The sequence below is a fragment of the Moschus berezovskii genome, chromosome 11 (genome assembly GCF_049115385.1).
Source record: "Moschus berezovskii isolate FMDL1 chromosome 11, NW_MosBer_1.0, whole genome shotgun sequence".
NCBI classification, from domain to species: domain Eukaryota; kingdom Metazoa; phylum Chordata; class Mammalia; order Artiodactyla; family Moschidae; genus Moschus; species Moschus berezovskii.
In genome coordinates this window covers 58,787,118-58,799,242 of record NC_142470.1, presented here as the reverse complement: position 1 = coordinate 58,799,242, position 12,125 = coordinate 58,787,118, and the positions used below count along the sequence as shown (strand labels likewise).

General features: G+C 43.2%; 1 protein-coding gene and 1 non-coding gene across 2 annotated transcripts in view; both read right to left on the bottom strand.

The window, feature by feature from the left end:
- Positions 1-1,059: 1,059 nt before the first annotated feature.
- The window catches only part of PTCD3 (pentatricopeptide repeat domain 3), a 31,140-nt gene continuing 20,074 nt past the window's right edge, over positions 1,060-12,125 (bottom strand). Inside the window, exons 13-24 of the mRNA XM_055399207.2 lie at positions 11,215-11,359; positions 10,270-10,320; positions 8,538-8,627; positions 8,219-8,247; positions 7,278-7,384; positions 6,089-6,167; positions 5,900-5,990; positions 4,955-5,040; positions 4,262-4,410; positions 2,586-2,627; positions 1,966-2,124; positions 1,060-1,688 (exon numbers count right to left, since the gene is read on the bottom strand). Of these exons, the coding sequence (XP_055255182.2) occupies positions 1,610-1,688; positions 1,966-2,124; positions 2,586-2,627; positions 4,262-4,410; positions 4,955-5,040; positions 5,900-5,990; positions 6,089-6,167; positions 7,278-7,384; positions 8,219-8,247; positions 8,538-8,627; positions 10,270-10,320; positions 11,215-11,359 (1,107 nt within the window). The 3' untranslated portion in view covers positions 1,060-1,609. The remainder of the gene's footprint in view (positions 1,689-1,965; positions 2,125-2,585; positions 2,628-4,261; positions 4,411-4,954; positions 5,041-5,899; positions 5,991-6,088; positions 6,168-7,277; positions 7,385-8,218; positions 8,248-8,537; positions 8,628-10,269; positions 10,321-11,214; positions 11,360-12,125) is intronic.
- Positions 3,062-3,197, bottom strand: LOC129540144 (small nucleolar RNA SNORD94). Its single transcript, XR_008682602.1, has one exon. It is a non-coding gene; the product is annotated as a small nucleolar RNA SNORD94 (small nucleolar RNA).

Here is a 12,125-nt window from a genome sequence, read left to right as displayed (position 1 = left end):
GGAGATTGAAGGCGGGAGAAGGGGACGACAGAGGATGAGATGGTTGGATGGCATCACTGACTCAGTGGACATGAGTTTGGGTAGACTCCGGGAGTTGGTGATGGACAGGGAAACCTGGCGTGCTGCAGTCCATGGCATTCTGCAGAGTCGAACATGACTGAGCAACTGAACTGATAACCAGCTAATGATAGTTACATTCAAGTCTGCATGGCATCTAATGTCCTTTGATTTGGGAATCCAGTAGTCTGTTTTGGCCTGGGTTGGGGTTAATTTTGTGGTGTCCTAGTTCTTCCTTGCTGCTGGAGGGTTTTCTCTAATTGTGGATAGCAGCAGCTACTCTCTAGCTCCAGCTCATAGGCTCAGTATGTGGTGTATAAGCTTAGTTGTTCAGCCACATGTGGAATCTTCCTGGACCAGGGATCAAACCCATGTCCTCTGCATTGCCAGGTGGATTCTTGTTCACTCTACTACCAGGGAAGTCCCTCAAGTCTTTCTAAGCTCTATAAATCTGTTCTTTGGTTTGACCTTCTTTCTAAAATCTTTTATAAAGCCCATGGTTGTGCAGGTCAGCTAGACAACATTCTTTTACAGGTTAGTCTCCTTTCTGGGCCAGGCTGGAGACTCCTTCACCACCTCCCACCCTCTTTTGCGTACCTTTCATTTCAGTGTGCCATGCCCTAGCAAACTGCCTTATCTCAAAGAAGTAAGCCCATTTCTCTGGTATACTGCCACTCCACCACTAAGATTTAAATGATTCTATAATCCTTGCCTTACCCGTACACACTAATGACTGCTCTCACAGCAGGTCCTGTTACCAGCAGTAAAACAGCTTTACATCATGACCAGGTACACTTACATGATTTGTTTACTAGCAACAGGCAGTCATGTCAAGGAAACACTTCAGTCCTCTATCACAAGGCTTCAGATCACTGGAAGTACAGCACACCTGAAGAGAGTGCCAGCACTCGCAGAGAAAGGGAGAGGACACACCCTTGTGTAAGCCGCAAGCCTACTGGGAGACTACGGGCTGTACAGAAAGAAGGCAAATGCACACATACATACCTTTGTCACAGTATTTATTTACAGCTTTCATCTTCCCAGCGGTGCAGCCTAAAGTCCTGTGGTTGTTCAGTTCTCAGATGCACCATGTTCCACATACAAACATCCCTGAACTTGGGATACCACTGACCCAATATCAGTGTGATCAAACTGCACAAAAACTTCCTTTAGACTCTTGCTCTGAATTGGAGGAAGTGCCACTGTCACAGTATCAGCCAACAAAGGGTACAGTCCACAACAGGGGAGGGCAAACGGCACTGACGTCAGCTGACAAGACGCCTGCTGCAGGTGTGCTCGAATGAGCCGCACCCCCCACAATGTGTCCAAAGAAATGAGAACAGTAGCGCTGCTTCTGTTCACACGGTAAACCTCACACAGGTGGCTTAGCCTAGGAACTTAACCTAAATAAGCTAGTTTGTAGCAACTGTATTTCAAGGTTCACCAAATCTGTACCCTGTTTTCTTCATATTACAGATACTAACATCGCAGGTATCCAGTGTAATCACAGGCACGCTGGTCACAGCCGCTCCTGCTTCACCCACTTTTCATCTTATTTGCCTTCGCTGATATCACTATCGCTGTCACTATTGCTGTCACTGGTCAGTGCAGTTAGGTCTCCCAGGGCTTCCCTGTAAGAAGAATAAATAGGAGGGTCACACTGCAAGTCAGGCTTCGGGGCTGGGGGTCTCTACAGCTGCACTATAGCAACAGAGAACAAGATCCAGTAAGTCAACGTATAGGCCTCCCTGACTCGTATGACAATATCATTAAACCAACACGTCCTGACTTTCTGCAAAGAAAGGGAATTCAGGGGTAGAAAGCTACAGACATGTGAATGGGCAGAAAGATGGGCTGCTCCATCTCTTTTCTTCATGGTGATGACACAGAGCCCAAGAGCCCACTTACTTCTGTTCTTGGCTGAGGGTGAAGTCGGCAATTAACCTCTGGGTGAGACCCTCACAAATGGGCAAGCTGAAGGAATTTGCCAGCTTAACGACCTCAATGGCCTGGGCAGGGCTGCTGGATGCTTTGGCACTATCCATAAACTCATTCAGCAACTCATTCCTGTAAAAGGCAAAATGTCAACATCTGCCAACCACACCCCGCACAGATTTACATACAGAATCTAGTATTTTACAAAGATCAGTAGCTTTGGAGACAGTTACATGAAGTTTAAAGGGCTAATGAGATAATGAATACTGTTAATTCAACATGCCTTCATCCTCAACATCTTCATCATCAAATTTACCATCTTTAACATGATTCAGCATGCCTTCATGTGGATCTATCCACAGTGTATTAACAACATGTTGTGATCACTGAGCACAGAGTAAGAAAACTGCACTTGCCTCAGGATGCCTTAGATGGTGGGAGTGACTGTTCATTTGCTTGCCTAACAGAAAAGTGCCCAATTGCCACCACTGAGGTACATGAGAAAATTCCACACCACCCCCCAACCCCGTAAGAATGAAACCCACATGGCTAACCTAGGATGTATGCAGGCAGGCCTGTTAACTTGAACTTACCTGGGGATCTTATTATGTTTCCTGAAAAGCCCCAGCATTCTCCTGTTCAAGATGAGATAGGAAAGAGATTAGGAACAGTAACAGAACAGATGGCAATCGCGTGACCAGAGCTATTCTCCTGGACGCAGACACTAAGTGTCCTCCTTCGACCTACAGCGGAAGCTCCTGGAGACGTACATCTCTAAGCTCTACCAGCTCCCAGCCCTGTATCTACATGAGAATCACTCCAGGTGCCTCAACCCTCCTCTCCAACTTCATGTGTGAACATTACACACTGCACAGGCAAATGTGTTTTGTTATGAGCGTTGAGAATTGCTGGGGTTCACCCTCCTCTAGAGGATCACTTCAGTCCCCCCAGGGAGGGACTATATCACGTGGGCAGAGGGAAGGGAGGGAGGCAAATACTGTATAATCTCTTCTCTCATTCGTGATCCAGTGTGTGAGTCCAGTGTGTCTTAAGCTGACATTATGAAGAGCAGGCTCAGATTAAGGCACAAGTCTCATGTAAGTGCTCACCAGCATCCTGCCACATGCAGGATGAAGGAGAAGCACATACACTCAGCTCCCATCATCAGCTGAGGTCCGTACCCCTGCGCCAATCATCACAGCCTGATTCACAACAAGAACGTGTATCAACCTGCCCGAGTCAACGACTCCAAGCATCACAGGTCAGCAGCTGTGCAGCAGGTCGTGTGATTCACCACCAGTCAAGACCAGTTGAGGCAGCAAAGCCTCCACCAGTGAACACCCACACACAACTACCCCCTCACTGGCCCTCAGAACTAACATTTACATCCAAAATAACACACAGTGGAACCACGCAACTGTGACCACCCCAACCAAGTACTCCTTTGTTGACTTCCCTGCTTTTGGAAAAATGAATATGCATAAGGTCTCCATTCACAATGAAATACTAGAAATGAGTATGAGAATGAAGTGCCAACATGAACTCACAGAAATAGAATACAGTGGCACAAACCAAAGATGGGTTCTAGACAAGGCTAGGTTTAGTTGATACTGGTAAATGCCACTTTTTCCTTAAGTCCCAGTACACAGGCCACATTTTAAGCCGGGACTGAGGGTGTGGGGAAACCATCCATAAATGAGACATCAATGCCCAAAACACTTTCAAAATTAAGATTCTCTGGTCACTGTGTTCTATTTAGGTGACTAGAGATACAGAAAATGAAAATAAAGAGACTGAGCCCACTGAATCACATTCTCTCTTAAACACGCACATTGATTCTTCTTCCCCAAGTTTGCTTTTTAGTTAGTATTTGGATGTTCCCATAGAAAACTCATTACAGGGCTTCCCTGGTGGCTCACTGGTAAAGAATCTGCTTGCCAGTGCAGGAGACATGGGTTCGATCCCTGGTGTGGGAAGGTTTCACATGCCGTGGAGCAACTAAGTCTGTGCATCACAACCACTGAACTTGTGCTCTAGAGCCCATAAGCCACAACTACTGAAGCCCTGGAGCGTACGCTCTGCAATGAGAAGCCTGTGCGCCACAACTAGAGAGGAGCAGGCGCAGCAATGAAGGCCCAGCGTGACCAAAATTAAAACCAAACCAAAACACACCTCATTATGCATAAACCCGTCTGTCTCCTGAGAAGCCACACATCACACAGCCGTATGAGAGATGTTTCCAGTGACACGTGGTGTTTCGTGTACTCACCAGGCTTCCTGGCTTCTCCCAGCCCTTAAGAAGAGGATGGCGATGTAGTTCAGAGAACTGGCTGGCCACTCTGAAGCAGTCTGTCTAGCATCCTGGCTTTCGTAAGTCGATGTGATGTCTGCAGCACAGTCAGCAAACGCCGCCTGCAGCTGAGAGGCCCGGAAGTCAGCAGAACTGCCTCGCTAGTTTTATGACAATTTAAGATCAGCAGACTCCACAGGACCATTAAAATTTTTGAGCACTGCATTTTACCATTTGCACACATCACATGTACAGCACATAGTAATACATATTAACAACAACAAAAAAAGGCAAAGCACCCGACCCTGATGTAATAATTTGTTTAGTCATGTATTTCAAATCCAACCAAGCATTTTCTCTTTAGAGATTTAAAAAGGAAAGAAAAAGGAAGGAAGGGTATTCTAACTGGTTGGGTATGTTGAGATGTGTCTTTTTTATCTTTTCAGCCACACCACACATATCCAATATCTTAACTTGGGACCCCTGTTATGGAAGTGCGGAGTCTTAACCACTGGACTGCCAGGGAAGTCAGATGTCTAGATTTAAATCTGGGTTTAGGTGGCAGAATTCTGCACAGTAGATGAAACCATGGGAATTACCCTCCCCAGGTCCTCAGTATTAGAGGATACGCTGGCTAGTGTATATCTAACAACGAGAGCAAAACAAGCCTACCTCTGGTGGGTGCTGATCCCTTGCCATGAGCATCAGCATCTCTTCTTTTAGGTCATTGCGAAAAGTATGACCATATTCTTTACTATCTTAAAATAAAAAGGAACAGAGCGAGACATGATCACCATCATGTAAAACTAATGTTCTTTGACCTTTGTCCACTGTCAGCAGTCATCCATACTGGGGCAGAGGGTGGGGGGTGGGGGAAGGGAGAAGAAAATAAGGAAATTCACTGCTGACATGTATTCCAGGATTCTAGAAACTAGCATGATTCACCGTAGGAAAAGGAAATAGTGAAAGCCAGTGCCAGTAACTGGCTCCCGGGCAACTGCTAACAGCATGTGGGCCACACTCAAGCAGACTCCCGCTCCCTGTGGGAGTCATCCCATTGATGATGGGAATCATCAATGGTCCCTGTACATGATCATCAGAGCAGTGTCATAAGGCAGGAAGGCAGTGTCTCATATCAACTTGAGGCAAACGGGAATGGATTTTATGATCACAGTTACCTAGTGGGTGAGCTACAGCATCTTCTGCAGTCAGTTCACACGCATAACCACACACACAAACCCAGTCATGGCTGTAACTTGGAAACCATACTATCACCAATATCACTGTTAGCTACTGAAGCACAGAGATGCATCACAGTCCAGTGAATGAACGGCAAAGGCTTTGCAGGTTGAGATTTCAGGTGACCCGTGTAACTAACAAGTGCACAAAACCCAGCCTTTTCTGGTCACAAAGGAACCAATTGAAGTCCTTTCCACCCCACTGTTACTCATGCAATCCAACATGAAACACAAGCAAGTCACCCTGAAGACCTCAACTACAGAGTTTAATGTAGTGAAAAACTGGTAGCTTTCTTCCCTGACCTCATTAACACTCTTGTGAATCAAAATGTTAAGACAACAGAGTAAGATGGGTTGGGACAGATAAACTGAAACTGACCTTTCCAGATCTGAGGAATCATTTCTAGTCGATTGGCCACGTCTAATGCTTGGAGAAGATCTATCAGTGTTTGGGAATGGGGAAAGAAGACCTGGCAAAGAAAAATAAAAATACATTTTTAAAGTGTAACTCAGCAAAGACACCCACAAACATCTACAATTATAAATGTTAAGTCATGAATCATCTTACCGAAGGTATCAGGTCCTTATACCACTTCAAAGTGACATCAATTTGTTCCATTAGACAAAGCAAACTAAAGAACTTGGAACTGTGATGGAGAAAGAAAGCACGTTTAGTCTAAAATCCCTGCCTAGTAGGGGAATGATTATACTACAGCACAGTCATATAATGACATTACACAGAACTTAAAGACAGTTTATAAGTCACAATTTCAAGTGACACAGGTCAATGCGTGACCCAGGAGGTGCTGCTAACTGTGCTTTCTGGACTTAACAGTTTGACACTTCCTTATCTTCAACTGGTCACTGATGCCACCTCTATACACTCTCAGCTCGTGGTGGAGAGGAGTGAGGATACTACTCAACAAGTGTTCAATGTGAAGAGAGGACCTGGACACATGGAAGAGAACCACCACACACCTACGAACAGGCTGCCTCCTTACGTTCTTGTTTTTATCTGCCTAAAAGCAAACCCATGTAAGGAGTCTCTCTGGGCTCCAACATCTTTAAAAACAAAAGAGGCTAAGATGAAATCTTTAGGGATTCACATTGCTATGAATTTGAAAATATAAAATAGGATGGCGTGGCTTCCTGGGTAGCTCAGCTGGTGAAGAATCCGCCTGCAATGCAGGAAACCCCATTTCAACACTGGATTAGGAAGATCCCCTTGAGAAGGGTTAGGCTACCCACTCCAGTATTCTTGGGATTCCCTGATGGCTCAAAGGGTAAAGAATCCACCTGCAATGCGGGAGACCTGGGTTCAATCCCTGGGTTGCAAAGATCCCCTGGAGGAGGGCATGGCAACCCATTCCAGTATTTGGCCTGGAGAATCCTCATGGACAGAGGAGCCCTGTGGGCTACAGTCCATGGGGTAGCAAAAAGTCTGACAGGACTGAGCAAATAAGCACAGACAGCACAGGGAAAAGATACATGGATTCAAAGTTACAAATACAAATAGCTTAAAAGATACACAGCAGACACCTGAGTCTGACAAACCAGTTTTACCACTGTTTGAATCTACCAAGTGTTGACAAATTAGTTTTATCATTGAATCTTCCAAGTGTTCAACTAACTCGTATTGTTAAAGTCAGGATCATGCTACCTAAAGCAAGACTGCCAAGTCGCCCACCTGCAGAACTGACTATTGGTTGCATACAGGTATTCCATTAATGCAAAGGATATATTTCCAATACACTTACTAATAAAAATTACGCCGAGGATCGGGGCCAATGAATTTCCGGTTGTCTCCAGTGTTTAAAAGGCCATGGACCTGGTAAGCAAGTTCCAGATCTCTGAGAGAAGAGCACTGAAAATGCATAAGTAGTGAAGAACCATCACTCAGTGGAAAGGTGGCTCATTACATAAAGCGAAAAAGTAGATATCTGGGGAAGCACGTATACTGATTTAACACATTACTCACTGACAGCAGATGAATTATAAGAAATTGGGGGTGGGGGTCAAATCATCAAGTTCAGTGAAATTTAAAACAAAATAATGTTCATCTAGTAATTACACCTGTATTTAGTATTAGACAGAAACACCTGGGATGCCATGCATAAGACAGATGGAGTGCTATATCTAGCATCACTATACTGGCAAAAATCCCCATGAAATAACTCCAAAACCCACCCAATGAGAAGTCATTCCCTTCTACGGAATACTATACTGCCATCAACAAACAAGATACCATGGAAATGAGTGTGGACATGCATGTCTGAATACCCAGAGCAAAGAACCTGGAAAGACACATACTAAGTTGTAAAGCAATTATCCTCAGGGAATAAGACTGCTAAATTCATTCTGAAACTGCTTGAAAATTTTTCCTATAATTAGCATGATAAGCTGAAAAAACAAAATTAAACATAAGCATCAATCTAATAAGTTACCAACAGGCAAATATGAAATACTCTGAAACCTTATCTGAAGAAAGGTAAGAAAAAAGACAACAAACACAATCAACACAGGGTAGGAATGCTGTGATTTTGTAGAGATTTTAGAGGAATAAAAAATTAGGACTAATGACATGAAAACAAGCTAAAGTTAGGGAGTGAAAGAAGCAGGGAGAGTCCTTCCAACCACCAATGACTAATTTAGGAAATGGAGAAAAGAGAAAATGTTTTAAGCAAGAAATGATACTTACAACCCTCATGGCTGACTGAAAAAACATATCTGAAAAATCAAAGTTCAGAAGAGCCTTGGTTACTATGCATAAAGTATATTTTCAGGGCAGTAACATTAATTAAAAGTCCTGACAACAAAACTGGTAAGGTGTAGGACAAACCTCAAAGAATGAAAACACAAGGAGAAACAACACACAGCACAAGCCACTGACACTTCGCTTTCTCAGAACAATCACCCAAAGATGACTAAACTAAAACAAACCCCATCCTCACCATAAGGCTCTATAACCTGGCACTCAGGAAAAGAGACTGTCTTACGGCAGCAATTTCTGAACATACCGTCATCGGGGTCCTTTGGAGAAAACTTCTTTCCCGTTATTTCATCCATGATATCATAGATGATGAGGGATGATCCTTTTGAAGGGCTTTCTGCAGAAAAAGAAGGCAATTGGGTTTTCTCAAGAGCCCACTTCCTGCACAACCATGAGGGAGGCAGAACTAGTCCTCCACCCAAGCCATGGAGCTGGCCAGGCATATCCCTGTGAGAGGAATGAGTGCACCCTCTGCTGAGTGCAGCTCTCCCCAAGGCCTGGGTCAGTCACACTGCTCCCAACAGACTCAGACCCTCCTTCTTAGTCTCCTCACAGGGCGGACTTGCACTGAAATGGGAGACAGACGGACACCCTCACCAAGCCTACATACTTAGAAAACAAACATGTTTTTTGCTAATAAACATTTGTGCTCCTTTTAAATATAACCAGGATGAGAGCCAAGAAACAGAAAACTGTAGAATTAAAATGCATCTATAACATTTCCAGTTGAACATTTCACATTATTTATCTGTATTCCCTCCCCCACCTATCCACTTGCAAGTGATAATATAGTTTCAGTGATAGCACAGATGTACTTTTGAATGCCCTCAAGGATGTTTGCATTTGTTCAAATTATTCTACTATCCTAATAACCTATTTTATATGTATCATCTCTTCATTATTTTAGGCTTTTTCCTTTGGGTAAATTCCTAGCAATTATTACAATCAATTTATATCCCTAAGACACACTGACACTCCTGTCCTTGTGACCCTGGGTGTTACTTACAAAGCATAAGCACCAGTGACTTTAGTTAGCAAAGGTGATGTGTGATGTTGTAGTGGAATAGGCTTTAGGGTGAGAATTACTTAGTTTTAGTACAATACCACCAAAGTTTAATAAAATTTTAGATGACAAAATTACCGTGGAAACGGTTCACCTGTTTTCAAGATAAAGTGTGAGAATGTGAATTTTGCAAAACTACCCTTTCAAAATAAAGATTTTCTGTTGTTTTCACACAAAAAGCCCATTACAGAAAAGATTGGAACTGTCATTTCTAAACCTAGGGCTGTTTCTCAGGTTGGGGCAAATGGCTAAGAACCTGCAGACTGTGAGTGCTTACTACATGCCTCCCAAGCATGAACAGGACACTACACATAATTCATTTCAACATTACATTGTGATGGCATCACTCAGATAAGATATCCAGTCCCTTCCCACACATCTAGTAAATGGTAGAGATGAAATTTCAACTCAGGTGTGCCTTGCTCCAAAATCCATTCAATAGAGCACAGCTGACCTAAAATTAGCTAACAAATGGAGCCTTGAAGTTCTCCCATGAGGCTTCAAAATAATGTTAAGGTTTACTGTGGAGCAGGACTATCCAACAACTTCCTGCAAAGATGGAAATGTTCTATAACTGCATCACTGACGATGCAATCAGCAGTCACAAGTGGCTGCTGAGCACTAATGCTATGAAGGAATTTAATTAAACAGCCGTGTGGCTAAGTAGCTGCTGTATTGGATGGCACAGTTCTGGAGGGCAAAAGGAATTCCAAACTCTAAAACCACACACTGCCCGTTAGTACACCGAATGACCTTCCTCCACTCCGACTTAAGTTTTACATCACAAAAAGATGACGCTACTCTCAAGAGTAACTTTTTGCACAGGCTGTAGACAATGCTATTCTGTGAACTATCCAATCTTAATTCATTAGCAGTTAAATTAGTCTAATCTCTACATAAATAATGACATACATACCATGTTGATAAAACAACTGAATAATATGATGATATGTCGCAAGCGAGGGTTCTTATGTTACCAGGTACATAGAAAAAAGAAAAAAAAAAAAAGAAACGTCAAACACAGCTATATGAAATACAGCTTACTAAGGTACAGTGAATAAAAACATTAATGGTACAGAAGTAGAAGAGGCATTCCGTTCCTCTGAACAAAGACATTTCCCAGCTGATATGATTAATGGAAAAGTGGAAAGGTGTCACAGAGATCAAATTCCTCTTAGACAGTCCAGACAACTATCACTAAAACATTACAGTCGATACTCTGTGAGTTTCATTTAAGAACACTAAAGGATACTAAAGTGAACTGATTCAATAACATAAGTACTGAAAAATATACAACATACTAGCTCACAACTCGGAGAAGGCAATGGCAAGCCACTCCAGTACTATTGCCTAGAAAATCCCATGGATGGAGGAGCCTGGTAGGCTGCAGTCCGTGGGGTCGCTAAGAGTTGGACACGACTGAGCAACTTCACTTTCACTTTTCACTTTCCACTTTCACACATTGGAGAAGGAAATGGCAACCCACTCCAGTGTTCTTGCCTGGAGAATCCCAGGGACGGGGGAACCTGGTGGGCTTCTGTCCATGGGGTCACACAGAGTCGGACACGACTGAAGTGACTTAGCAGCAGCAGCTCACAACTGGGTTCAAATACTTAAATTATGCCAGAAAATGTCATGAGATTTTAAAACCAGCCAACTGTAAGTGAACAATTCTCCCTAGAATCAAGAAATCCATTAAAAAGTATCCAAAATCCTAAGAGTGTAATTTGCTACCAACAGCAAAAATTCCTACCATATTATGTAAACAGCACAGAAAAGTTTAGTCTCTTTTTTGATCACCTGGACCTGAAACCTCAGGTCAGCAATGCCTTCAGTGAGGGACATGAGGACACACCCTCACCTATCCCGATGGCTTTCATTTCCCGGAAGGTCTGTAAGGCTGGCCATTTTCCAAATGCATAAAATCTTCGGAGACATTTGAGAATAGTGTTGAAAGTCTGTAGACTGGGCTTCATGTTCTGTGCAACCATTTGTTTCAGCAGGTCCTAGTTGAATCAAAAGCAGGAGTATTATTTTTTTTAATACCTGGTGGGTAATTTGTCCAATAAACTAACAGAACACACTAAAAGAATTGGGCTGTCTGCCTATGTTTAAAGCAGATTGATAAATAAGCTCCCCATTTAAGAATTATCTAGTGCCCTCTAAACAGTCACTCTAACCCCCATGTGATGTCGGTGTCCAACTGTCTTTAGCGGCCTAATGAGTCTAAGACTGAAGCGAAAGAAGAGACTAGAACAGTTTGGTCTTTTCCTTTTTACATGAGCAATATGGTATGGTATGCACTTCTCTGGTGGCTCAGTGGTAAAGAACCCAGCTGCCAATGTAGGACACGTGGATTCGATCCCTGGGTTGGGAAGATCCCCTGGAGAAGGAAACGGCAACCCACTCTAGTATTCTGCCCTGGAGAATCCCATGGGCAGAGGAGCATGGTGGGCTACAGTACATGAGGCCGCAACGAGTTTGACACAACTGAGTGACTGGACAACAGTGAATGGTATAGTGTGGTTTCTATTCCTGTTACTTTGTTCCTGTGATACAGTTTTTAAAAACTTTCCTAGTAATTTTTTTCAATAAATATTTTAATGAAAAAAAAAAAAAAAACACACACACCACACAATTATAAGGAAATAAATGAATACAACATAGTAAACTGGTCTTCCTGGATTCTAGCTGTATGCTTGGGTCACATGTCAGATACAGCTACTTAAACTAAGGGTTGCTAGAAGGGTGTGAACAGGTCACTACAAGTGG